The sequence below is a fragment of the Moschus berezovskii genome, chromosome 20 (assembly GCF_049115385.1).
Source record: "Moschus berezovskii isolate FMDL1 chromosome 20, NW_MosBer_1.0, whole genome shotgun sequence".
Classification (NCBI taxonomy): Eukaryota; Metazoa; Chordata; class Mammalia; order Artiodactyla; family Moschidae; genus Moschus; species Moschus berezovskii.
This window is the reverse complement of record NC_142479.1, coordinates 49947147-49973816: the sequence shown is the minus strand read 5'-3', so window position 1 is coordinate 49973816 and position 26670 is coordinate 49947147. Positions and strand designations below refer to the sequence as shown.

Below are 26670 nucleotides of genomic sequence, written 5' to 3'. Positions count from 1 at the left end.
TTTTAATTAAATTTTATATGGCGACTCAAAGGTTATCTTTAGGAAAGAAAATTGCGTAGAGGATTGGCCATGCCCAGAGCGCTTTCTTTTGTGCATCTCCCTTGCCCCCCAGAGCCAGCCTGGGGAGGAGGACTTCTTCCCTCAGTTCTCCTTCCCCAGATAGCTGCCTCTCCGCTCTCAGTGCCGCTACCCCACTCCCCGAGCCCACGAGTCTTCCTTACCTCGAGCATCCCCCGCTCGCTCTCTTCTCTCTTCACACACACAGCCTCCTCCCCTCGCCCACCCCTCTCCCACCCCGCCCCCGCCGCGGCCGGCTCACGCACGCTGTAAACTTTTGACCCTCCAACTTCGCGACCCCTCCGGCAATAACACTGGCCTCACCGCCCAGGGTCTCATTCTGCCGCTGTGGGTGCGGAAACCCAAGCGCAAACCATTTTCCCTGACCTTCCCCCCTCGCCCCCTCCCCCCGGACCCCCCTACTACCCCCACTAAGGGCCTTAGACCTGGGGAAGAGGAGTCAATCTTTTTCCATTGTTAAATAATTCCTCCTCGGGAAAAGATGCCAACTGCACTTCCGACTTTTTTTCACCACTTCCCGCATTTTCACCATGTCTCATGTTAGATGCCTGGAAGAGCTTCTGACGACCCACCCCTCTCCATTCTTGTATCCTCCAGAGTGGGGGCGCCGTGGCCGTTGCCAGGCGAAAGGACATACGGCAACCATAGAGTGGGCTGACGGAGAAGGGTGTTTCTGGGCCGAGGAGTGGAGAGAGCTTGGAGGAAGGGTTCTTTGGGACCGGATGGGGCCCAGGCCCCAGAAGGGTGGAGAGAGAGCTCAGGGTCCAGGCTCTGCAAGGCCCAGCGGGCCCCGGCCCACCTTGCCGGACCGCTCGCTGGCGCCTGGAAGGCTCCAGCCTGGCTGTGAACTTGGTCTAAGGCGGACTCTGCTGGCAGCTTGGGGACGTTACAGCTTCTACCTCAGCTAGTGCAGGGGCCGCGCGGCGATGTGCCCTCTTTCGCTTTCCTTTGCTCCCAAATATCACCTCCCAAGCCCCCAACTCCCACAGAGAAGGATTTTGTTCCTCCTTCCCTAGGGACCCTTGGGGATCCGTAAACAGAAAAGAGAGAGTTAAGAGACACATACAGAGAAAAAGAGACAAGGACAACCAGAAGCTCCGATATATCGGGTTTATGCTCCATCGTGTCCCCAGGGTCCCAAAAGGAGATGTTTCCACATGCAAGGACTTTCCCCCTTCTGCTCCCCTAAATGCTCCTTTTTCAGGCTGAATCCACACTCCCCTCCACTGGGCCTTCCTTGGTCATCTCTTGACTAGGCAAGTGGCGTTGGGGCCTTCGAAGTACCTTCCTCTCTAGACACATTCGTCCCTACCCTACTCGGCTCCGGCTCCGGGGGTCAGGGATGGTCAGCCGCTGCATTCAGAGGCCGCAGTGGGGCCGCAGCTAGGGAGGCTCAGACCAGAGCGTGGCTGTGCAGCGGGGGCCAGGGGTGGGGGGAAGCTAGAGGATGCCAAGAGGAGATTTAGGGAGAGAAAAGATAGGACAGAGGACGCCTGAAACATCGAAGGAGAAAGAAGCGGGAGAGAAAGAGATTTAAAACTTGGGAACGTGCTGATCTATTCGGGGTCCGACAGGTCCAGAATGGCCCGAAGTCCAATCCTCTCCAGTCTCCTGAATCCCCCACTTCCTCTTGAAGACTGAAATCTAGGTCTCAGTAAATTCGCCAAAAGGAGGAAACAATCGGCCTAAACCTGTAGGAGCGCTGAAGGTGACGGCGGTGCGGCCGGCGGCGTTAATGTATGCGGCAGCGGCTCCGAGCCCCAAGTAGGCCGGCGCTTGGCCCGTCTGCTGACCTCTGCGTGATCCCGGACTCTATGAATTATTGATGAGATATGAGCGTTGATTTCCCCTTTCAGGATGCAAACTCCATTATATTGTTAAAATGGCGATTTAATCGTTGAGAATAGCTTTGGTGTGGGTTTTTTTCCCCAACTCATTTGCGCCTCCTTCCTTTTCATTTAACTCTCTTAATTAAATCCTTTAACAGATTTTAATCACTTTTTGGAGGGAGGGATAGGAGAAGGCCATCACTACCACCAACCAACAAACACTAAACACAAGCCGGAAAGCCATAAAAAGCTTCTACCTTGGGGAAGTTGAAAGGAAGGTGTGGAGGGGATGTTAACCCCTCTAAAAATGTCCTGCTGGAAGCAACCACCAGAGGATCCATCCATCGGAGTGCTGGGGCAAACTAACTCTGAAGTGTTTGGGCCTGGGAAGTGTTTAATTCCACCCTGAAGAAGTGTGTAGTCCGACTGTGAAGAGTAAGTCAGGTTTACCCTTCTTGCTGAGAAGTCAAGGGACATAGAGCTTAGGGAAGACACGTGTTTCTTGTGGGGAAGCGATTCTCCAATCTGAACCCCAGGGCAAGAATTACTGATAAATGTCCATTTTCCTTAAAGTCCCCCAATTCTCCCCTCCCCCATCCCAAACAGCTTGGTTTCCAGGCGGTGTCTGGGTTAATTAATATGGATGTGTAACAGTGCTGCAGCAATCGATAAATCCCACTGTGGGCAGATCCCAGCCTCGAAATCTGATTACTCCGAGAAACTCCAAAAAATGGAGACAGTGACCAGTGGACTCTGCCCTAAAAGAGGAAAAGTGTTCTTGCTAGCCCGTTCTCCTTGCTTGGCTGGGCTGATCCCAAGCTGTGAAACCCATACAGGCAATTGCCTTCTCTGCTCTGTCCCAAAAGGGACTGAGTTTGGGGGACTGTGCTGAGCGGTCCGCTTCTCCCTCATTTGGAATCCTTGGCGTCCACCTCAGCATTCAAACCCAAGGATAAAGGAGCCATCCTAAGAGAGGAGCTTACTCTTGGATCCTGCCCCCACACCCTGGGCTCCCCCCACCAGACCCCAGTGAATACTTGTCACAGCCAGGGAAGAGTTAAGTGTCCCTGCAGCAGTTACAGAGAGGAAGCCGCCAATGAAATATGGGCGCTTGGAACTCCAGGCCCGGCTGGCTTTCCTGTTTACACTTCTTTATACTTCCTCCCACACCACAGCCTCAGAGAAACAAAACAAAAATAATAAAAAATAACCAAGTAAAACAAAAAATAAAATTGTCTTTTGAGTGGTGGTCAAGCTGGCCTCAGAGGGAAAAGGGAAACTATAGCCTTACCCTCCGACTGCCAGTCTCCTCTACCCTGCCCCAGGTGGAAGGTGCCCACAGATAGGCGTGAGGATTTGGCTAGTAAGTTCCAGCCTGCGGATCAAAAGGTTGGGGCCTGAATCCAGCCAGGGAGAGGAGAGAGAGGAACAGCTTTCTTGGAGAATGTCTTGGGGAAGGCTGGAGAGCAAGACACAGCCTGGGGCAGAGAGAGCTCCTTTGCATGAGAAATCCCTTGGAAGCTCTCATCTTCTCCCCCAACAGATCCTTACTGGGGTTCAGGGAAGACAGTTACCCAGAGAACCTGAAGTGGGGAAGAGGAAAGCCCAGCTAGGATGGGATCTTCCCCAGACAGGATCTGCTCAGAGCAAGAGGAGATCCTCCAAGAGTTTCGGCTATTGTGGCAGAAGTGGGCACCTGCACCAGAGCTGCCCTTTGCCACTCTGGAAAATCTCTCTAGATATGCCCAGCAGATAACCCTGGGCTAATGGTCCCATACATTCTTTATCAGAATTTGCAGAACTGATGTGGAAGAGGGCCAAAATGTCTTTAGCGGGAGGCCTGGTGGTCTGGGGTTTTCTGACAGAGGGTGGCTGGTGGTATCAGAGTGAGACCAAGGGCACCATAGGAATGGGGTTACCCAGGAGGCCCCTCATCAGATTCTGTGCCCACTACACTCTTTGCATCTTATTTAACTCATTTGCTTGTTCAGAGTGGAAACCTGTGGAAGTCATGCCTCCAAAATTTACTAGTATTTTAAATGGTGCTTGATGTCCTCTGGGAACTGAGCAGAATCTCCTTTCCATGGGACACAGATGCCCCAACATTCTGGGAGAGATGTGTCTTCACACCAAGGGGAGGACACCTTTGCACTCAAAGCCTCTGTCCTCTTTGCACTCAAAGCCCATGAAGGGTGTCCAGTAAATTAGGCCTGGACAGGGATCTGAGAGCTCAGGGAATAGAGACCAGCTACAGGAGAAAGCAGAGATGGGGAGAGAGTGCAGACTTTCTTTAATGTGAAAAGGGGAGGATCTTGTGAACCTCTCCTGGTCCCAAAGATCAGAAACCCCTTAAGTTGTCACAGGTCCAATTCTAGGTACAACAGGAGTTGGGGAGCTATATCTAGAGATGGCAAAAGCAGGCATGAGGGGATAGTTGATCCCCATGTGCCTTAAAAATGGAGAGGTTGATTTGGTGAGGAAGAGGTCTCTAGCTTTCAGAAAGAGGGTGACTTATCCTTAGAAAATAACGGGCGCCCTGGGGATCAAATAATGCAATCCTTCTGGTTTGTGGTGCCACAAAACAAAGGGCCTCTAGGCTCTGGTAGGGAGAGAAGAAGAAAGGAGAGGAAAGAGAACATCTTTCCAATTTTCTCTCCCAGCTCCTGAGACCCTTTTACTCTCCCGACAGTTGGGAATCTGTGTTCTTCAGCAACTTTTATTTTTGGAGGGATCGCTAGGGATCTGCTTAAACCCATAGATCCTCTAGACATAAAAAGAAGCTCTCCCCTTCTCCTCACTCCTGGCCAGGAATTAGGTTTTGGATTTGAGGGAAATGCCCCCCTCTGCTCCCCACTGGGACCTCAGGACCCTACAGAGAATCAAGTCAGCAGGTTGGCTTGGGGCCAAAAGTCTGAAGTTGGGTGCAAATGCAGGCGCGGTGCTCCCCATCCCAGATAGCCCTGATGAAGGCATGGAGAACCCAAGTACCCCCTTTCATGGGTTCAAAGATCTAAAAGCCAGAGAGTGCGCCAGTGCAAGGCAGCCCACAGCAGCTGCTTAGCCTTCTCCAGGCTTTTTGTCAGTTCAGATGTATCCAGATAAAAGTGCCTAGCCGCGCGCCCCCACACACCCCTGACAAATGAATGTCATAAAGTTTCTTTCCTGGGGGTGGGGAGGCGTCTGTCTGAAGCTGCCCAGTACTAGAGTGCCCCCCCAACATGGGTCCCTCCTATCAGCAGTACACACCCCTCCTTTTTGCCCCCTAAATTTCCAAGAGGACTGAAGGAACCCACACAAGCCTTTTGCCCACAAAGAGTCAGGCACTCCTGCAAATAAAACCAGGCACCCAACGACTGCGGAGGCCTTATCACACTGAACCAGGTGCCCCACTTCAGACACCCAGCTGGTCAGAACTTGGTGCAAAACCAGGCTAAATCTCCCCCACTTATTACCCTATAGACCTGCTGGAGGCACGGTTTCCTTCCCCTAGTTTCAAGCCCCAAAATTTCAAGGGGAAAAGCGAAAGCTGGAAGCAACTTACTGCGGGAGAGCTGGGCCTGGGCTGCCGCCACACCACTGCCTTCTGGGCCGGGAGAGCGCTCACCTACCTCTGCCCCCTTTCCCACCACAGCGAGCAGTTAAAGTGTCACTTAACATTCTGGAGAATGTGAAATATACCGCGCGGTGTCAACTCCCCAAAACCATAAAACTAACTTTATGGACCTCACGTGACTTTCTCGAGCCAGTGAGGGGTATCTGTCTGACTTCTCCGCGATTTTTACGATCTAACTTCAAGATAAAACCCCTATCCATTTGACATCTAAATGTCATAGCGACTTTTGGGATAGTTTGCTATGGACAAAGGGGGACAAAGTCAAGGGGGAAGGGGGAAAGAGGGCCCAATAGAGCCTCCAAGACCCTCGGCTGCCTCCTCACCAGCTCCCCCTCCCCCGCAGCCCTGTAAGAAGTTGGGCCAAGCTGGAAGGGACTGACCGGGTAAGTGTCCAGACTTGACTCTTGTACTCAGGGTGGAGGCTGACTTGGATGGAAGAGGACTGGGCCTGGGCCCTGGGCCAGTTCGGCTGAAGGGGAAACCAAGGGCCTTCTAGGAGGGACCCCAGCTCCTAATCAAGAGGGCAGGTCAGTTGGGCCCCTGGAGAGAGGAAGCCCTTGATAAATGTAGAGAAGACTGAGGGTGAGAGGAAACCTTTGAAATTGAGCTGATTTCTTTTTTGGAGGAGGGGTTGCCTACTGGGTGACAGGGTTGAACTGGGATTTAAACTAGGGGACAAGGAGGCTGGGCAGGCCTGTATCTCTTCCAAAAGACCAGGAGCCTCCTGCTTAGGGCTTAGGCCCAAATTACTTTTCCTGAAGAGGTTTCCAGAGACTTTTCCGGCCAGCTGGTCAAAGGCCAGGGTGGAGTCCAGCTCAGCCTTTCCCTTGTCCCTTCCTCCAGCTTCAGGTGGGATTTCTGGGCCTCTCAGTCCCCCAGTCATGAAAGCCTGTTCCCTGGCCCAAGTACCGCTGACTAAGCAAAGACTTAGGAGGCTGAGAGGGCTGCTGGGGAGCATCCTACTCTCCCTTCCCCACACCCCAGATCTATCAAGAATGGTCTAGGGTGTGCCTGGTGATGGGAGAGGCAGGCCCCCAGAGAAAAGACAAGTGGAAGGGCAGTGGAGGAGGGGAGACATTTATTTGACTTCAAGGAAAGCTACAAACAAATACCAAAAGCGAATCACTGAGACAGGCCCGGCAAAGACAGATTTCACACGTAGCACAGCATCCACTCGCTCACTACAAATGGTCTTGGAATCGAAATGGGTAGGGAAGAGGGGATAGGTCTGACCCAGACTATCCCCATATTTACAAGCTTTGGGCCCTCTATGCCAGACCCATGGATTCACAGAGAAATACACAAGACGTTTTACACTGAGGATTATTCTTGTTTTCCGAGGCTCCCAGACCAGGCCTTGTGGGGCCTACCCAGGCGGCAGGAACTTAAATCTCACTATGTACCTTCCCTCTTTTCAACATCACCCCTTTGGTCCCCCTTAGCTCCCCCCCACCTCAGGACCAAGCCTTAGGAGACATGGGCCTGGGAGTGGGGAGAGAGGAGGAAGAGGAAGGAGGAAAGACACACAGTCATGGACTCCCGGTCTCCGAGGCCAGCTCAGCTGGGCCCGGTGCTGCGGCACTATCCCACCTCAACTGCTGCCCCTTTTAGAGAAGTTTCCAGCTGAAACTCAAAATACAGCGATCATCCTTTTATAAATAAGTTATAACACAGATGGGGAGGGGAAAGTTCACATTAAACATGCGAGTTTCTTTTTTTTCCTGGGGGAAGGAGTGCAACCACAGACACGAACATTCAGAAACACTGGCGGATTGGGGGTGAGCGCAGGGGAGTGGGGAGCATGGAGGGAAAATAATAATTATCATTATTATTACAATAATAACAAGATTAACCAGTCCAGGAGAGAGGGAGCCACAGGAAGACCTAAGACCAAACGAAAAATCGTAACACAAGGCCCGGGCTGAGGCAGGCTCGTGGGAACCGGTTCCCAGCGGGCGGCGGCAGCGCGAGGAGGCTTGGAGGGGCCAGGGCTGGGGGCGGCATGAACTCTTGGGCCGCCCGGGCTCCTCCCGGCGGGCTCAGGGCTGGAAGGCGCTGCCGGCTGTAGCCAGGCTCATACTTTTCAGTTTGTTGTCTTTCTTCCACTTCATGCGCCGGTTCTGGAACCAGATCTTGATCTGGCGCTCGGACAGGCAGAGCGCGTGGGCGATCTCGATGCGCCGCCGCCGCGTCAGGTAGCGGTTGAAGTGGAACTCCTTCTCCAGCTCCAGGGTCTGGTAGCGGGTGTACGCGGTTCGGGCCCTTTTCCCGTCCGGCCCGGTCATGTCTGGAGCAGACAGAGCAGAGCGGCGAGGCCGCGTTATTCTGGTTAAGGGAGGGGGCACTGGGTGGGAGGGGGGCGTGGAGCAGGACCCAGGCGTCCCCGGCACCCAGCTCACCGCAGCTCCGATCCTCCCCACTCCAGACGCCCGCATCCGAGCTTGCTTTCTGATGCCCCCTTCTCCTACAGCCCCCACTTCTGCCCGCAGCGAATGCGCCCGGCTTTGTCTCTTGCTCCCTCCCTGTGTCTCACCCTTCGCTGGGCTCAGGCGGCCGCTCACCCCGGGAGGGAGGAGAACGGTTGCACTTTTGCCCTGGAAAGCTCCTTTTACTGCTCGCCCCTCCTCTGCTAAAAGCAGTCTCAAAATTTCGGGGGCAAGCAGGACCCTTCCCCATGTTACATAAACCCAATCCTTCATCCTAAAGCTAGTACAGCTGGGCAAATAAAACCGAAGGCGAATCTGGGAACAAATTATTAAAAATATTCCTCTTCAACCCCCCAGCTAAGCCCTCTTTGGGCTCTGTCCCCCCGAGCTGTGAGGACCCTCTTAGAGTCTTCTCCCCCTCCGAAAAAAAGAAATCTATGTTTGAGGAAAAGCCAAGCTCTCCTCGCCGACTCCCCCCACCCCCAAACGCGGAGAAGGAAAAGCCGAGAAGACAAAAAGGGGAGCGAGAGCGAGAATTACCATGGCTGATATGAAGCTTCCTCATCCAGGGGAATATCTGCGGAGTCTGCCCCTCGGGCGCGGCTGTGGAGGTGGCCATGGGCTCTGGCTGCGCCCGAGCTAGGCTTGGGCTGCTTAGCTGGCTCGTCGCTTCCTCAGGCTCCGAGGACGCGCTGGCCTCGTCTATTTCGGTGAAATTGGCGCTGGAGCTGGCTGGGGTCGCCTGGTCGGAGGGGGACGAAGCAGAGGGCTTGGCGCCGTGGCTGTCGCCGTTGGTGCAGGGCAAGGACTCGGGCGAGGACAGGGAGCAGCTCGACGCCGCTTGCCTGAAGCGGGGCTCCTGGGCGGGCGCAGGGAAGGCGCGCGAGCTCTCGCCCACTGCCCCAAAGTGGCTGGAGGAGGCCGAGGAGCGGTTGACGCTGAGGTCCATCCCATTGTAATTGTAGCCGTAAGAGCCGGTGTGCATGGCAGCGGGATCCCTGTAAGAGCCGCTCAGAGAGCTGCCACTGCCATAATTTAGCAACTGATAGTCCGGGCCATTTGGATAACGCCCCGAGAAGGAGTTTACAAAGTACGAGCTCATTTGGGTGATTTTGGAGGGCTTGATTTGTGGATCGTGGTCGTTATAACCCTGTGCTTCACGATTTATGATGTATTAATGAATTATAGCGATGCACTGTACTTCGTTTTGCTATGTATGCGGCCAAATATGGGGGGGGGGTTGGAAGGGGGATGGGGGGGCGTTAGGGAATCACGTGCTTTTGTTGACCAGTCGTAAATTCTCGCTGATGACCTCAAGAGGTAATTCATGCTCTATGGTTACAAATAATGACGATCCGAGAATCGTTAGGGCCGATTCAATGCGAGCCTCCGAGAGAGGGGGAAAAAGGAGAAGGGGGAGAAACAGGGAGAAGGTTGGCTGCGGCCTCTGAGCAGAGCGCGCCACCTCCCGGCGAACGGCGGGAATGCGGGCCGCCGACCGCCATGGCGGCGACGACTGCCTCCCTGCTGGCTCGGTGCAACCGCCGGGCTAGAAAGAAACCCGGCCTAGGCTCACCCGAAGGGTTGAATCTTTTAGAGGAAAAACCCGATTAAGCCGTTACCCACTTTCTCGTAAGTGGAGTTTGTCTATCGTTCGGTACTTCTCCCTGTCGTCGTCGTTATTATTATTATTATTTTAACTGAAGGTGACCAAAGCTTGATTTGCTCTTCCTTTACTCAGGCCTTGCAAGTCTCCGAGTTGGGGGCAGAAATTGGGGAGAGGTTGGAATATGTGTGTGAAAAACAATTATTGCAAAGGGCTTCCCCTGTGAGCTCGGCCTGGTCTGCTTCCTGACCCAGCTGCAGTGGTCCATCCACAGCATCCAGGCCAAGCCCGTGGGGCAAAGCCGAGGGTTCGAAGGAGAAACTTTCGCTTCTCCGGGTCCCCTTAGAAGTTTGAAATCCTCTTCCTCATACTCAGCCCAGGATGGAAGGATGGCAGAACAGGATAGGGACCCAAAAAGAAGAGCCCAGCTGGAGCTAAGTGGCTTAGATGGGAGAAAAACGGTGGAGGCCACCGCATCAGGGACTGGGGTTTGGCTCTAAACTGGTCCTGAGATTCTGGGATCAAGGAAGAATCCTTTCGCTCTCTCACCAACTGCCTACTATTGCCTTGGGAATCCCTACTTGAGATCCCTTGCTGGCATCTGGGTAGTTTCAGAATTTGCCGGGCGGCTCATGCCTTCCCGGGAAAGGAGTTCGGAGGACCAGCAGCGCCTTGCGGAGCGCGCTTGGCGGCCAGAGACTGCCACAGCTGGGCCCCCTCTGCCGGACGGCTATTTTCTTTAAAAATAAAAAAGGGAAAGAGAGGGAGGAGGAAGAAAGGAAAACAGTCTCCTCATCTTGTCGCCTGGGTGAGGGTGGGGGTGGGGTGGGGACAGAATGGGACCGTTATAGTTGATGGGATGTGACCAAACTGCCCCATCACCTGGCTTCCTGCCCTCAGGTCTCCAAAGAGCAGGGGAAAGTCTTGCCCTTAGCCCAGGCGCCTGCCGGCGGCTTCGCATCCCCCTACTTGTCGCTGAGCCACTACTTGAGGCAGGAAGGGACGCCTGGAGACTGCAGCTGTGGGCAGGGAGACAGACACCCGGTGGCCCCAATTTAGGCCGGGAGCCGAGGGCCAAGGCCGGCGGAAATCAGGCCAAGTGGGCAGGCCAAAGATCACCGGCCTCAGGGATCCTGCGGAAAGAACCCAGCGCTGAGGCACAGAGGCCCGCCTGGCTCAGGCTCTGCAGGAGCTCCCGGCTAAGGGGCCTCGGTGGCCTCGGTGGCGTTCCCTCCTGCCACGGACAAACGAAGAAAAGCTAGAGAATAACAGGGGAACGACTCTTCTCCGTCCCCCAGTTCTGCACCAGAAGAGGCCGTTGTGAGCCTCAGCACCGGCGAGACGCGGCATTGGAGCCTGGGCCGGACCGCTGCAGCCTTTATCTTAACTGTAACTTCCGAGTCGCGTCTGGCCCTCTGGGGCCGACCAGAGCTCCGGCCTTCGCTGCAGAATTTCCGGCACCGGGACGCAGGGGTGGCGGTGGGGGTGTGGGAGTGGCAGGGGAGGAGCAGAGGTGACTGAGCAGCGAGGTTTTACGTCTTTATTATTATTATCATTATTAATAATATTAATATTATTACCGAAGTATTTCACGTCCAGAGCTAAGACACGACTACAAACACAACACATAGAAAATTAATAAAATAGAACTTTGTTTTCTTCTGAGGCTCCTCTTCTTACTTCTAGGTAGTGTGTGCTCCTTCCAGTGGCTTTGGGGAGGGGCTGGGAGAGAGGTCTGGGGTCAGGGAGTCTTCGAGGCCCCCGCTGAGGGGACTGCGAATCTACCATTGAACCGTGCACGGGCGACATGGACGAAATGAGACGCGACACGGACAAGAGCATTTTGCTCTGCTTCCAGGAAACATCAAGTGAGTCCGGTCCTCAGTTCTCACGCGGGAGCCTGTTCGGGCTGAGGCGGTTCTGCGGGCTTGGAGGCGGCGCTGGGGTGCCGGCTGGGCTCAGGCAGCACGACCTCCCAGCGCCCAGCGAGCGCTCTGCGGGCGGGGGCGTCCAGGAGAGCGCGGGGCCCCGCCTGTCGCGCTCTGGAGAGCAGGTCCCGGGCTCCCCCGCCCGCAGAGCCTTCCCCGGAGCTCTTCGCTGCCCTCCGTTCCCCGCAGGCCTCTCCCTTCGCGTCCCCCCGCCCCCTGCCAGCGCCTTCATTCGGTCGGTTTTTCTTCTTCCTCCTCCGCACTGAGCTGAGACGCGCTGAGCAGTTTGCTCTCCTTTTTCCACTTCATGCGCCGGTTCTGGAACCAGATCTTGATCTGCCGTTCCGTCAGGCACAGGGCGTGCGCGATCTCAATGCGCCGCCGCCGCGTCAGGTAGCGGTTGTAGTGAAACTCCTTCTCCAGCTCCAGCGTCTGGTAGCGCGTGTAGGTCTGGCGGCCGCGCCGGCCGCTCGGCCCAAAGGAGGAACCTGTTACGCAGAGAGGAGATGTTGAGGCCTGGGGTCACCAAGGCCAGAACCCCCCCTCCCCCATTCGACCCTCAAACGGGGACTCTAGCCTGTCCCGGGATGCCCTCCACTCTCCCTGGTTCCCTGCCCCCGCTTTTCCTCACTCCTCCAGCGCCCCCTCCAGATTCCCTCCGGGTCTCCTAGGCTCTTGCCTTCTGTCTAGATTCTTGGTGGGGGGATGGGAGGAGCAGTTTTAAATCCCACCTGAGCCTAGGGGGAGGGGCTGGAGAAGCACTGGCCAGGTGTGTCTCTTCCTAGACGCATCTTTTCTTTCCATCTGGCTCCCCCACCACCCCGTGATAGATTCCGGCCCTTAATCTGTAATGACGTGGATCGATCCGTAGTCAGCATTAAGGGCTCCTCATTTTCGTGTCCCGTTAATGGACATCAATTTGGGATTTAAGACCGACAAATAATCCAACCTGAGACCCCGGCGCCTGCTTCTCCCTCTCTCCGACTCCGCCCGCTGCCTCTCTTTCTTCCCCTTATTCTGCCCCCCTCCTCTGACTACCACCCCTTTCCGGGTGCCTCCTCTTTCCCCAGCCCCCGACCCCCAGGGAAAACCAGTCCGGGACAGACTCAACTCTCCCTCGCCAGCGTCACGCCGCCCCCCTTCCCATGACGTACTCCGTTTTTAATGAACAGTCTTGGGGTGGGGGACCGGGCCAGAGCTGGGGGCGCCAGGGAGAGCCAAGCCAGTGGCTGCGCGGGCTCTGCCTGCCTCCCTGACCCGGATCTCGGCTGCGGCCTGGCCCTCGCAGAGAACCCACTCGCTCCCCCTGGCTCGGAGTGCATCTGGGACTTTGCAAACTTTGCAACTCCTGAGGGCGTGAGGGCAGCGCGGGAGATCGAGGCAGGCGCCCAATCTTCCCTAAGCTCCAACCCGAGAGGCTCTCTCCGTGGAAGAACTGGGGAAGGAGGGCTCTCTAGTTCTGACTCTGGGGAGGGGGGGGGTTAGCCCGCGGGGGTCGCAGCGGCCGCAGCAAGTCTCACTCACTGTTGCATGAATTCATCCGCTGCATCCAGGGGTAGACCGGGGTGGAGCACTTCTGCTCCTCGGCCTCGCCGAACACGCTCTTGTCCTGCGCGCAGTCGGACTTCCGCGGCTCCGGGTGGAACGGGGGCGGCTCGTCGGCGCCCGAGAGCGCGCAGGCCGACTCCTTCTCGCGGTAGAAGGCCGGCGCCGGCCCGTAGTCGCAGGGCGCCGCCCGGCCGTAGCCGCCGCCGGCCGGCGGGTAATAGGAGGAAGCGGCAAAGCCCTTGTCTTGGCCGGGCCCGGGCCCGTAGGGCGCAGGGTAGTGCCTCAGAGGGTCCGCATAGCCCGACGAGTAGAGCGGGAGCTGGCCCAGGAAGGACTCCTGCCCGCTGGCCAGAGTGACGGGGAAGGTGGAGTTCACGAAATAGGAACTCATTGGGAGGGGAGGCGCGCGCGGCCGCTGCTGCTCCGCCGGGTTTATGATTTGTTGTGTTTTATAGTCCGAGCGCCGCGCCTATTAGTAGTATATCTGAGATTGGGTTTTAGCTGAGGGGGGATGGCGAGGTGCCAGTGAGGGCCAGAAGGAAATACAACCATCTGATCCAACACTGACCAATGGCAGAGGCAGGAATTGTCAAATAGCACCCAGGAGGAGCGCAGCCCGCGCGAGGGACCCGCGCGCAAACCTATCAACCTTTTTTTCCTCCTTCTTCTCCTTCTGCTTTCTCTCTCTCTCTCCCCAACAGCACAACGCGTCCCGTTCCACCTACGTAGGATCTGCGAAAGAGGCGTCTGTGCCTTTGAGGGAGGAGGGAGCACTTGGATTGAGACCACCCCATCCTCCAGTGATTAAATAAATATATCCCTCCCCTCCCCACGCAGAATAGGGAAAAGTTAATTGTGTTTTCAGAAAAGTTAACCCCTGACTTGCTTGAGTCCCATTCCCTCAAGGGAAGGTGGATAAATATCTCGGAATCTCGAATCTCAGTCTCCCTAGAAGAGAACTAAAGGAGAAGGCTGGTTTCTCGGGTTGTGTGTTGGTAGAAGGAGAGAAGAGTTCTCCGCTGATTAGCATCGCTTTCAGAAATCGAGAAGCAAAAGAAGACGACACCGTCTCCTTCCCAGGTTTTGAAAACCGTTTTTCCTGTTTCTCAGACCTATTCCATCTCCTCCAAGCCTGGGCTTATTATTCCTGCCTCTCTACAGCTCTTGTAGTCTGAGAGGCAGGCCAGAGGACCCAGAAGACTGGGAATTGGGAGGAGGGTCTGAGCCTAAAAGCTTCTCCCTTTTGCTGTGCAGCTAGGCTAGGAGCTACTTGGAAGGCTACCGCTGCCGCTGCCCACGATATCTTGCCTGGTTCTAGTATGTACTGCTTGCTCTTGGCACAGGAAGGGGCACTGGGAAGAGGGGGATAGGGAGAGGAGGGGTGAGAGGTTTGTCTGATCCCTATCCTGCCTGCAACCCTCCCTCCACCCCACTTCCTACCCCAAAAGACATTAGAATATCCTGGGCTACAAATTCTTAGGTATCAAAGGTGTCTCAGTAAGTAGAGGGAAGAAAATTGTTCCTCCTCCAGTTTCAGGTCCTCAAACCCTCCTGATTTTGGAGACAATCGGAAACCACTGGGAAGAGAGGAGCCATCGCTCCTTTTCCAGGTCTCTCCAGAAGCGGACAGTTCTTTTTTAATTAATTCTTTCTCAAGACTGTTTTTGTTTCGTTTTATAAAGGGGAGGGTTGGGTCCTCCTGGGGCCGCAGCAGGCAGCTTACCACTATCATTCCCTATCCCCTCTCCAGATGCTCACTACCCTTCTGTCTCTCAGCATCTCTACAATCCCTCCCACCTCTCATATGTATCACCAGCCTGCTGCCTACAAGCTTTGGTGTGAGAGAGTGTGTACATCTCTGACTCTTATTTTAGGAAAATGAGCGTTGGAACCAGCCTGGAAGACTGAACCACGGTGTATTTTCAACATTCTAATGCGCATAAAGGATGACAAGCTTTGGACCTGGGGCCAGGAATGGGCCAGAATGTGGGACAAAACCTGATAATGAAGGGACCAGGCTGACCCTTCTCTGACTTGTTCTTTGGACTCCTTTTTGTGGGCCAAATCTGCCCACTGAAGATGGCACAAGACACTAGGAAATGTGGTAAAGGATTGAGGTTAGTGACCAGAGATGGAACTTGGTTGTTACTTAGTGGCCCACAAGGCTCCCTAAACTTAGGACAACTTCTTGGCTGTGCCTTCATGGTTAAGTGGCTATTCCTGGCTGTCCCATCAGCCACTTTCTAGCCCCTCTTTGGAGGGGGGTTGTCAAGATTAAAAAAAATAAATTCTAGCCTCTTAATGATGTAGAGTCATAAGTGCTCAAATCCAGCTGTGATTAGGCCCACTCCTGGAAAGGAATGGAGAACATTTAGGCTGGAGAAGCAAGGTGGGGAGAGTGCCTTGTGTACCTCCCTCCTCCTTGGTACTGAGGCTGGGCCTTGGGCCTCAGCCCTCCCTTCCTCCTTTCTGGTCACAGTGTCCTCAAACTAGGACTGTTTGGTATGGGCTTTCCCATGAAGCCTGGATAACATAAGATTCAGTGAGAGATGAAGACTTCCCCTATGATAGAAGCACGAAAACAATCGCCTTATCCTTAGAGTCATAGCCCCAAATTAACCTCACCTCTGCAGGTTGCCTGTCGTGAGATGGAGCCGCAAAGGCAGGGTCTGGGCGCCTGGAGTCGGGCATGAAAGGAAATAGCGCCTCATCGCTCTTATCTAAGCCCAGAGGTATTTATGAGCGTTTATTCGTCTGATCCGTTTGTTTGGGAGAAAGAGCAGGCAGGCAGGGCTGGGCCAGAGGCTGCCTGACTTCTGGAGTCAGATCTCTATGAATCTGTCTGTGGTTGCATCCACTGTCGTCGGTCTGTCTCCAAGAGGGAACATATAAATACACAGTGGGCACAGTCATCTGCCGGTCTGGGGTGTCTCTCCCTGCTCAAGGAGGAGGTGTGTGTACGGAGAGATGAATGTAAATGTGTCCTAAGTCTTCAGTACACAACAGGAGGATTGTATAGAAATCCCATTGGCAGGACTTATAATTGTAATTTCCTGAGCTGTGAATCTGTGGTCCTGTGGATGTACGCACATTCCAGCTCCCCGGTAAATGTCGAAGTTGTGTTCAGCTCCAGAGTAGAATTCTCCTGAATGGGTAAGCTCAGGGAGGATATTTGCCAGTAGGTGTTTGGAGGGGAGGGGTATTGAGACATTGTCCAGGCTTCCTACTTCCTCTTAGCTGCAAAGCTCCCCCCTACCCCCGGCTCTTAAGAGTTGTGGGCAACTTCCCCCACCCCAATTGGGGTGGGGTGAATTCAAACATCTCAACCCAATTCCTCCTCTAGATTCCATGATTCTCTGGGTTTGGAGAACATATATGTTCCCAGAGGAGCAGTGTGGCCTCTCCCAGTCTCTGAGAGCAGTTTACAGGGAACACTGCCTTAAAATTGGCTCCTCCAAAGCAGGGTACAAAGACATTTCCATTATGCAAATGACTGGCATCTTCTCTGTTGGAGGCGGGAGCAGTGGCCCTCAACTCCCTCTCCCCAGGCCCATGGGCACCCTAAAAGCCCTTAAAGGTTTCAACCCTCTGTACAGCCCCCTTCCCCTCTGCATCTGTCCTTACGATTGTCCGCAAGAAAAATCTCCGAGGGGCCCAAGACTTTCAGGGAGCACTCCCTTGGGGGCTCCTGCACTGGGCCGGGCCTTCCAGCCGCCTGAAAGTCACTCTCTGCTGAAGAGCTGAAAGGGCTGCTCCTGCGAGGCAGACTCGCAAGGCGCCAGAGGCTCGGGCCGCAGAGACCTTGCGTTTGCCCCTAGTACCGCTGGGCCCCTCGACTTCGGCAGCTCCTCCAGCTCCAGAACATGTAACACCTAGGCCTGCCTGGCACCAGAGGCAATTTCCTGGAGCCCCCCGCCCAGGAACTGGGGCCACAGCACCTTGAAAGGAGCGGCCAGAGCTTCCTCCTGCGGCTTGAAAGCCCGAGCTAATCAGTAACCCGTGAGACGGGCCAATATTCAAACTCGGCGGCAGCGGCGCGTACCCTCACCCTCGCCACCCCCTCCTGGGAAAGCAGTCGGCTTCAGCGGGTGTGAGGAGTCGGGCAGGAACGGCAATTACAATGGTTTGCTTCCTTAATGATTGAGCCCCACTCCCCGCTTTTCCCCAAAGCATGTTTGTGTCGATTTCGCTTGAAGTGATCGGGAACGGGGAAGGGGACACACACTCACTTGCAGACACCAACAATTTCCAGAAAGCTCGGTTCAGTTCTTTCACCATACACTCAACCAGCCAAGGAACTGGCAAGACCCACCAGTCAACCCGAAGAACACAGACTCGGTTTGTCTTTTGACAACCGAGTGGAACTGCCCGGGCCGGCGCCTCCCCTGCAGGACCCCTCCCTTGGCCGAAAAGAAAACCAAATAAACCTTGAACAGCCTTGGCCTCGGATGGATCTCCCTAGCGGCCCTGGTAATCCCCTCTTGAGTTTGGTGGGGACGTCGGGGAGAGGGCTGTCGACTCTGATTCCCCCAACCCTTTGATTCAGGGCCCCGTGCTCGCAAGATGCAGTATTAGTCCTTTTAAAATATGCCCTTGAAAAAAGCCACTTCCCTCAGCCAGCCGCCAGGTTTGGAGCTGGGATGGGCCTGACAGGACAGAGGGATCCTCGTTCTCCAATCCACATGTGGACAAGCTGGAACCAAGATCCAGCGGAAGGTGATAATCTGGGCCGAAAGTCCCCAGAATCCCGCCGAACCTGAGGGGCTGCGGGCTCCAGGCGTGGGGCCGGGTTCAGGCAGCGTCGCCGGGCTTGCGGCGCCGAAGCCGCATGTCTCCAAACGGACGGTAGATGGCAGCAAACCGCATAATTTGGGTCAGAGCGAACTGTCTAAGGGATGATTTATACCCCGCCAAGACTATAGGAGAAAAAGACCTTTAGTCTGGGTAGGTTTGGGGATTTTTTCCTTTGAGAATAGGCTCCGAGTGCCACGGGTGCTGGCCGAGAACTTCTCTGGCTTCGTAGTCGAGGGGTCCCTTCAGGCACCCATACTGGGCCTGCTGTGAGGGCATCTACCTGTGCCACCAGGGGCCCCCTTTCGCGCCACAAGTGGCTCTGTCTCTCCTCAGCTCAGTATTGAGAAGGCCAATCAATATTCCCCTATGCGCATCCAGACCCTGCAATTCCTAGGCCACCAGAGACCCGAGATTGAAATCTCTGCATCTGGTCCTTAAAAAGAGGAAAGCAATCACCTATTTCTGCAAACCAAACTAAATCACAGTCTCTCCTGCTCTCCGCGCCCTAAGTCTCTTATCTCTCAGCTGGCAGCTTCCCCAGAACCCCTCTCTATTTTTAAGTCTTCACCTAGCGACTGGCGCCTTCTTCAACCCCACCAGCTACTTCAGGAATCTCGGCCTCCCGCCCTACGGTTCTTCTCCCGGCTCCCCTACCCCAACCCCCCACCCCCCACCCCAGGCCTGGCTCGGGAATGGAATCAGGCGCCGGAGGGACAAGACTAGCTGTCTGAGCTCAGTGCCAGGCAGCTTTCTAGTCCAGACACCATCAAATCTCCCAATGGGAATTTCTTTTAATTTTCTTCTCTTTTTCTTTTTTGTTTCCATGCCTAAAACAACAACGTGTTAAACAGCTTCTTCACAATCACCACATTTGGATCCAGGAAAGTTTGAAACGTTTCCACATCAGACACACATGGCAATTTTCTCTTCCACAGAAATCCACACATCCCATACCAATAAAACACAAGGTACAGAACCAGTATTACACAGAAACCAACAAGCTGTAACCTACCGCGTTAAAAACCACAAAATTGTCTCCCTGCAGAGCGAGCCTCCGTCCTACGGGAGTGGCCAAAGATCTGAGCATTTTCAGGCAGGCTTCTTGGGAGGAGGGGGTCTCCCTCAATTTGGGTGCCTCCACCCACAGCCCTTTAATTTCAGAAATGTTTCTGAAGGGAGATAATGAGTATTTCTCTGTGAATTGTTCTTTCTGTATCTCTCTAGCCGCCTGCTCATCCTCGCTGGCCTCAATGGAGATTCCAGGCCCGCCAGAGACCAGGACGTCTCTCAGCGCCACCGCCCCTCGTGCCAACGGTGCCGGAAAGCCACGGATACCCGTACCCACACCGGGCAAGAGAATTGCGCCGGGGCAATTGGGGGAGGCCGGAACAAGGGAGAGATGGTGGGAGGGGGAGGGGGCGCAAACCCACAGAGGCCGTAGTAACCGGCTTTATGCCGGCACCCCAAGCCCAGACACCCCCATCCTTTCTTTCGCAGCCCTCTAGCTTAAACCTCTTCTCCCAGCTTAAAAAGGCCACTTAGAGCTCGCCTCCGTGGCCCCTTTCGGTTCGTCCGACCGTCTTCCCTGCCTTGCTTCTCCTCCAGGAAACAACCACCCCTCTCTCAGCCACCGAATTTCCTAGGCAGCCTCTCCCTGCAGCGCCCAGAGGTGGGGTTCAGCCCTGTCTTGGAAGAGGGGGGAGAGAGACAAACCCAAGCCCCACCCCCTACAAAACCGATGCAAAAGAATAAGAAGAAAATTGTAGAATCTCCCTTACCTTTGCAGACCTTGGGGTTTCTTTCCTCCGATTGAAAGGGGTGGGAGAAAGGGAGGGGGGAAGAGCGTTCGGTTTCTTCTTCATCTTCCAGATAATATTGTCCCAACCTGAGAGCCGTTGCTTCCCCTTCTCTGACTTGGGAGAGAGGGTGTTTCGCTTTTCTGATATTTGCATAGAAAATGGAGTAAGTTCTGGCTTTGAAAAATGGTATCAGGCTGCAGTCCTGGGCAGATTGTCCATTTACTCTCCATGATGACTAAAATCCCAGATCAGCAAGCAAATTAACTTAGAAATTAAAATTATTTTTGGTTCTCTCTTTTGTGTAATTCCCACCCCTCCTTCTCTCTCTCTCTCTCTCCCCTGCTCTCTCTTCTTTTCTCTCCCCCTCGGTTTTCCTCTCTCTCTTTTGCTTTATCGAGCTGATACTGAAGTATAAAAATATCAAGAGGCTGGAGCCCTGAAGGACGACAGTGCTCCGACCTAGGTGTGGTGTCCAAAAGAATGCTGCATTATAACCACCAGGGAAATGATAAAAAGTTCATGTTCACGATCGCCCGGCCACATGACCGGCGCTGGCCAATCGCTGGATTCAACCACTCATAAACTTCTATCACAAAGTTGTAAATTTTCATAAAACAACAAGGAATTTATTGCATTTCTTCATGGCTGCTCCACCAGCAACCCTTTTCTCAGTCGCCATCTTCTTTTCTTCTCCTTCTCGATTTTTGGGGAAACCCCAATCTGAGAAGGTGTGAGATTCGGGGTGTGGGGAATCAGATAGAGGAGGCACAAGCATCCATCTGGGAAGGGGGTTCTTTTTGGAACCTCCCTATTCTCACTGGAGCTCTGTCCTTCTTTTCTAGTAAAAATTCACCCCAAAACCTCCACACAGGGTCTTTTCTAAGGCAATTTGGGGGTGAGTTGGGAGCAACAGCCAATGTCCAGAGCTGCCACTAGCCTCAGGGCAAAATGAAAGCGTCAAAGCCCCCTTTCTCCCTCTGAATGCCCCCCTCACTCCCAGCCCTATAAATGGCAGGACCCCACCTGTGAGGGTTTGTAGCACTGCGGGTGTGGGGGCCGTAGATCCCCTAGGGCCTATCTTTTGTCCCAAGTAAAGTGGCCCTAATGGAGGCCAAGGCAGACACTCTAGCCACGGAATGATTGCCTCTGCACCGCAGGAATTGGAGGAGAGCAAAGCCAGACCCAGACGCTTGGCTCTCTCGCCCAAATGTGCACTTGCCCAGGTTCCCAAGGACAACTCCCCATGCTCCCTGCAGGGCGAGGGGGTGGTCTGCGGTCCTTAATGCAGGCTTAGGATCCTTTTACTTACAAATTTAGAATAAACAGATTCTCCTTAACCATGCTTCCCTCCAATCCTCTTCCCCTTTCAGTGCCGATACCTGTTTTTTAAATTTAAATAAGCCAGGATTTATAATCGAATAAATACTAAAAATCAGCTCCGAAAGTCTAGACGGCGTCGTCCGGTATTTCTCTCTCAATCAAGGGGATGTTTTGGAGCCAAACAAGCAAAATTCACCCCGGGTTTCCCAGGTCCCTTGATATACGCCGGTATTTTGAATTGAGCTGCCAGCGCCCAAATTCAGGAAAGGAAATAACCTCCCTCGCAAAATGTTTTTCTTTTTCCCTTTCTCTGTACCCCGGAGAAGATTTCCAGGTTGCCGGCAGCGCGGACAGTGGGCAGAAAAGCGCGGAGGCAGCCGGCGGAGCCCGGGAGGCCCGGCGGCCGGGCGACCAGGCTCAGAGCGGCCGGGATGCGGCCACAGCAGCCGGGTAACTCGCACTCTCAGCCTCTCGCTCCTGGGCTCATGTTTTTCTCCCCCAATTTTAAGTTTTACTTGGGTCGATGGATCAATTTAGAATGAGGTAAATTAAATGAAAGTAAAATAAATTGAAATAAAATAACCGAATAGCTCTTGCGGAAAATATTTGCGGGCTGAGCGGAAAGCCGGGAGCATCTCGAGGTTGAGGGCCTGCCTGGGGGGCCCGGGAGGTTTCTGCTCGCCCGCCTGGCCTGTGCCCAATGCCGCCTGCCCACCCACCCACCGGCCGGAGAAGGAGTGGATTTGGGTGGTCACCTTCCCTTTCCTTCTGCTCTTCCTTAGCTTGGGGCCTAGCACTTTGGATTTCAGCTCTGTATGTTTGTGCCCGTGGCGGTACCGAGCCACAGCCTGGTGTGAAGGCTTGTATGAGGAAGGGTCTGTGGAACTCTGGGGTTTGGTTTGGCTTGGTTTTGTGAATGTGTGTGACTGAGCATGTGGACTCAAGGACATGTTCACTTGGGGGCAAATGTGAGTCTGTGTGTTTATAAGACAATGTGTGAGTGTTACCCTGGTATGTATAAATGTGTCTGTGAGTGAGTGTGAATGTAGGTTTACTTGTGTGAGTGAATGTGAATACATGTGTTCTGGAAAGGGTTTGGGATGTGCGAATGCTTGTATATTTATTTGTGAACATAATGAATATGGGTGTTTGTGACTCTGTATGACAAGGTATATATTTATGTGCAAAGTCAGCCTGTAACTAGGTGTGATTGTGTGCGTTTGTGTGTCAATGTGTGTAAAAAATAAAGTAAAGGGACTGCATATGTGTGGTATCTGGCCAGAGCAAGGGACACAAGGAAAAAAAGAGCAGATACCAGCACATTAAGAAATGAGCCACAGCAGAAGTTGGGCACCGGTATGCATGAGTATCTCTCACCCACTCCCAACCTTAGAGAGACAGAAAATAGTACATATGTTTATTTTTAATTTCTTTTATTTCTCCATCTTTCAGATATACATAGAATGGAAAGAGGATCACAGGGCTGGCAGGAGCAAGGAGCAGCGGGCAGACCAGTTGCACAGAGGGGACACGAGCTAGTTGGTGGGTCCTTGGGGCTCCCTAAGGCCCCTTCAGTGCCACTACTGGGAAGGCAGGGGGCTCAGGAAGGCAGGGAACCACACACAGTCCAGACCCACAGACCACAAAGACAGCATCAAAGAGGGGCCTTACAAAACAACAAGATTTTACCAAAGACCTTACAATTAACGACATAAAAAAAAGGGGGAGGCAAATTCCAGAAAGCTACAGAACAGGTAGATGATGTCCTTTCCATATTGTACAAAACAAACCTGACGGACTTTCCTATAGGTAGTATTTTTTTCAGTATTAAGAAACCAAAATTTCACCTTCTCTCCTTAAAAAAAGTTCGGCTGCTTTCCACTTAAATAGTTTTGTTTTTTGCTTTTTTTCCTCTCTATTTGACTCGAGTTTCCTGGTTCAGTTCCCAGAGCTGCGCTTCTCCCTCTCTCTTCTCTCTTCTTCTGCCCTTTCTCTGTCCCTCACTCCTCCTCATCCTCCTCCACCTCGGCCTTGTCCTGGCTGGCGGCCCCGGGGCCTGAGGTCTTGTTCTCTTTCTTCCACTTCATGCGGCGGTTCTGGAACCAGATCTTGATCTGTCTTTCTGTGAGGCAGAGCGCGTGCGCGATCTCGATGCGCCGCCGCCGGGTCAGGTAGCGATTATAGTGAAACTCCTTCTCCAGCTCCAGGGTTTGATAGCGGGTGTAGGTCTGGCGGCCGCGCTTGCGGTCGGTCCCTGCGCAGAGTATTTACGGGAGAAAAGTCAGTGCGTGCAGAATAAGCCATGACAACAAAAACCATGCAAGTGACCCTGGAGTGCGACTCTAGGCCTGGCCTGAGGGCTTTTCGCAAAAAGAAAAGGAGACAAACCGCCTTACAGGTCCAGCCTACCCCCTCCCCCATCCTGTTATGGAATGAGGAGGAGATGAGAATTTGCAGATTTCCTTGGCGCAGTGGAGCTGGTCTGAGAGCAGTTGCCCTCTGCTGACTATTTTCCAATGAGTGGCTGAGGTTCAGACCGTCCTGCCTGCCCACCTGCCCAGACAACTCAGCCCTCCAAAGCAATCCTTGGGCCTCTGGGAAGGCACAGGGGGAGAGGAGAGACAGCAGCCTGCTTTGGGGTGGAACACTCAGTACCTGGCTGGTGGGGGCAGAAGGGCAGGGGAGAGCTTCCCAGGTTAGGTCCCAAACCCTGAGGAGGCAGGAGGGAGGTTGTGCTGGGGGAGGTGCTGGTGCCAGCCCTCCTAGGAAGGAGACAGGGGGAGGAGGGGTTGGGGGCCTAATTTCAAGTCAGATAAAAGCCAAGCTGAAATGTTTATGAGCAGAAAAATTGGGGCTTTAATAAATTAAGCTGGAAAGGCAGTTGAATTATGGAGCAGGTAATGGGGACTGTGACCACTAATACTGATGGAATAAGAGCTGGGCTTCTCTTGGCCCTCAACGCTGGCTGGACTGGGAGCCTCTGACCATGTATCTTGGGTTTCCTGGATCTTGAGAGAGGCCTCCGAGTCCAGGGCAACACAAAGAAGCTGTCTGGGACAGGCTTGTCAGGAGACCCCCACAGAGCCTCTGGTCTCTTGGGGTTTCTGCAGCAGCTGCCTCAGTGGCCTGCACTCTCTAACTCTTGATTTGACTTCTTGGAGTCCTTGTTTCTCCCCCAAGAGGACATCCGTCCTTCTGGAAGGACACTTGAAAACTTGTTGGCCAGTTCTCCAGGGGTGCTAGGAAGGGCACCTGAGGAAGTCAGCTGGCCTCCCCATGAGGCCTCTGCTCCTTTCTCTAGTTCTCCTGCCTCCCCCTCCCCAAGTTCACTGGGGAGTCAGAAGCCTCTCTCTATTGGCCTCAGTCCCCATCTCTCCACCTGCCTCTGGGTCCCTGACTGAATCCTCATCTCCTCTCACACCCCCTCCTCCCGCCGTGCCTCTAGAGCCCACCTCTAATTGTCCAGAAGGGAATAATGGGGGAGCGGGTTGGCTGGGAGGAAAGGGGGAGGGGAGAACTGCTCGGAGCTACAGCCCCCTCCCCCAGACCTCATCCAAGCTGGGGCTGAGGGGACACACCCAGAGATGAGATCCCCGGCGGGGGAAGGGAAAAGGGAGGGGGGAGACCCTAATGGCTATTCTCTGCAAACCCCAGCCTTCCTCCGCAAGACAAACGGCCTCGTCTCCAGCCCGTGCCGGCGCGGCTGATAAATATTTAAAGCTAAAAGGCTGGGAGGAAGGGTGGGGGGTGGGCTGGGGGCTCAGAGCGCCGCGGCGTCGGCGAAGAGGGATCCGCCAGGGAAGCAGAGCGAGCCTGAGAGCACCAAGCAAAAATGGGAGGGGGGCGGCGCGCCGTGTCGCGGCTCAGGGGGGGCCGCGTCCCCAGGGCCGATCTCCTACCAGGAGCACTCTGGACGCGAAGAAGGGCGGTTGGCCGGGAAGGGGGCGCCTTCCGGGATATGTGCCCGGGCCACTGCGGCTCGGGACGGCTCGGTGCGCGGCGTTACCTGAGCTTCGCATCCAGGGGTAGATCCGGAAGTTACTCTCGGCCGCCAAGTCCGAGTCCCTCTGCTCCTTGGCGCCCGTCGCCTTGGCAGAATCGCCGGGACACACCCCGGAGAGGTTCTGCTCAAAGGGCGCGCAGTGCATGTTGAAGGAACTCGGCTCGAGCCCGTAGCCGGCCGCGTAGACGCCGGCTGCGCTCTGGCCCGCCATGCCCCCCCCGCCGGGGTACAAGCCCTGCATCGAGGCGGCGAAGGAAGCGCCCGAACCGGCTCCATAGCCCGGGCGCTGGGGGTTGGAAGCAAACGCACAAGAAGTTTGTTCGGGGAAGGCTCCGGTAGCGAAAACCGAACTTGCGGCAGGATATTTAGAAAATAAAGCATTCGCATAATACAATGAACTCATAATTTGGCCGGATGATTTGTAGGCAGGGACGTTTTAGTGTCGGTTTTACGAGATTCCTTGATATATTACAGAATTAGAGTCCAGATTTACACCAAAAAGGACCCCCTTTTTCCTCTCTGGACCACGTGACCCCGCCCACGTGACGTCCCCTCAGCCAATGGCCGAGCAGCCTCCCCACGGCTCCCGGTAATGTGGAAAAAATTGTGTGGCGTCGGATTTATAAAATATGATCAATAATGAATGGGGAAACCAGGCCCTGTGGATTGGGGCTGGGGGGCTCCAGGGCCGCTGTCGACCCCCGTGGGCTGGAGGCAGCTTGCAGGCGAGATTTGGGGGAGGAAGGGATTGAGTGGAAGGGAAAACAAATAACCTGAGAGGGATCCGAGTTGTCACCCAACACCCCCCCCCCATCCTCCCCAGCCCGTTACCCAGCCAGAAACAAACGTAGGGATTGCACACAACCGGTGGGTGGGGACGGGCAGGCCAGGTCTTCATTAATCTGGAACCATTCAGCCTGGCTGGCCCTTTGGGGAAACTTGTCCAGACTTGGTCCGTTTCTCCTGAGGTGAGGCGCGAGGTGAGCCTGGCCTCACGCTTTCTCTGTGTGCGGCCCAGACAGAACGGTCAGGGATGCAGCGAGGTTTCGTGGGTGCTCCCAGCGGTGCAGGATCCAGCCCGGGGGGCGTTGGATGCTGCAGTTTCTGATGGCTTTAAAAAATAAAAAAAAAAGGTTGAAAATAAAAAAAGGAAGAAGGTGGGGTGGGTGGGAAGAGAAAGGAAGGGAGGAGGGTGGCCCGGTATGCAGCTCTGGTTCTGGGAGGCGGATGCCTCAGTCAAGCGTGGCTGCTGGAGAAGCAGAGCGAGAAAAGGAAGGAAGGCGGCGAGCCACCACCTCGGCGCTGGGCAAAGGTAGCCAAGTCCCAGAAAGGGAGAGGCAGGGAAGAGCATCTCCCTTCTCCTCCCCCCCACCAGAATACGAGAAAAATAAAAATATAAGCCAGTTTAGCAGCTCGGTACTGCACCTCTACCCCTGCGCGCGCGCGCACACACACACGAAAGAACACGCAAAAACAAAGGGGGAGGTGCGGGGGTTGGGGTGGGATAAAGTCAACAGCCCAGGCGCATCTCTCCAGCGTGGCCTGGGCGCTAGGGTCTCCGGGGCCCGTAGCCTCGGAACGCGAAGGGAGGGGGTTTCTCTCGGCTCCCCTCCCTCGTTTCTCTCTCCTCCAATCGCGCGCAGCCGCCTCCCTCACCCCCTGCGCCCCTGGGCCAAGGGACTGCACCACCTGCCTCCAGCCTCCGCCCCCTCCCCTGCGCGGCCGG

The 26670-nt window shown here is 54.6% G+C and overlaps 3 protein-coding genes across 4 annotated transcripts; all 3 read right to left on the bottom strand.

Moving 5' to 3' along the window:
• Window positions 1-6591: 6591 nt before the first annotated feature.
• HOXB5 (homeobox B5) lies at window positions 6592-9204 on the bottom strand. Its single transcript, XM_055407641.2, has 2 exons — window positions 8487-9204; window positions 6592-7807 (listed from the first exon to the last, which is right to left on the bottom strand). Exons 1-2 carry the CDS (start codon window positions 9046-9048, stop codon window positions 7560-7562), a joined length of 810 nt encoding a protein of 269 aa, XP_055263616.2. The 5' UTR covers window positions 9049-9204; the 3' UTR covers window positions 6592-7559.
• Window positions 9205-10987: 1783 nt separating this feature from the next.
• Window positions 10988-18420, bottom strand: HOXB6 (homeobox B6). The gene is made up of 2 exons (XM_055407642.2): window positions 13005-18420; window positions 10988-11968 (listed from the first exon to the last, which is right to left on the bottom strand). Exons 1-2 carry the CDS (start codon window positions 13417-13419, stop codon window positions 11709-11711), a joined length of 675 nt encoding a protein of 224 aa, XP_055263617.1. The 5' UTR covers window positions 13420-18420; the 3' UTR covers window positions 10988-11708.
• A 3947-nt stretch (window positions 18421-22367) lies between these two features.
• On the bottom strand, window positions 22368-26045 carry HOXB7 (homeobox B7). 2 transcript variants are annotated; one of them, XM_055407638.2, is made up of 2 exons: window positions 24948-26027; window positions 22368-23195 (listed from the first exon to the last, which is right to left on the bottom strand). In XM_055407638.2, the coding sequence occupies exons 1-2, from the start codon at window positions 25345-25347 to the stop codon at window positions 22942-22944; spliced, it is 654 nt and encodes a 217-aa protein (XP_055263613.1). In that variant the 5' UTR covers window positions 25348-26027; the 3' UTR covers window positions 22368-22941. The 2 variants fall into 2 exon arrangements, with proteins under 2 accessions (XP_055263613.1, XP_055263614.1); XM_055407639.2 differs by having other exon boundaries at window positions 23065-23195; window positions 24841-26045.
• Window positions 26046-26670: the final 625 nt, after the last annotated feature.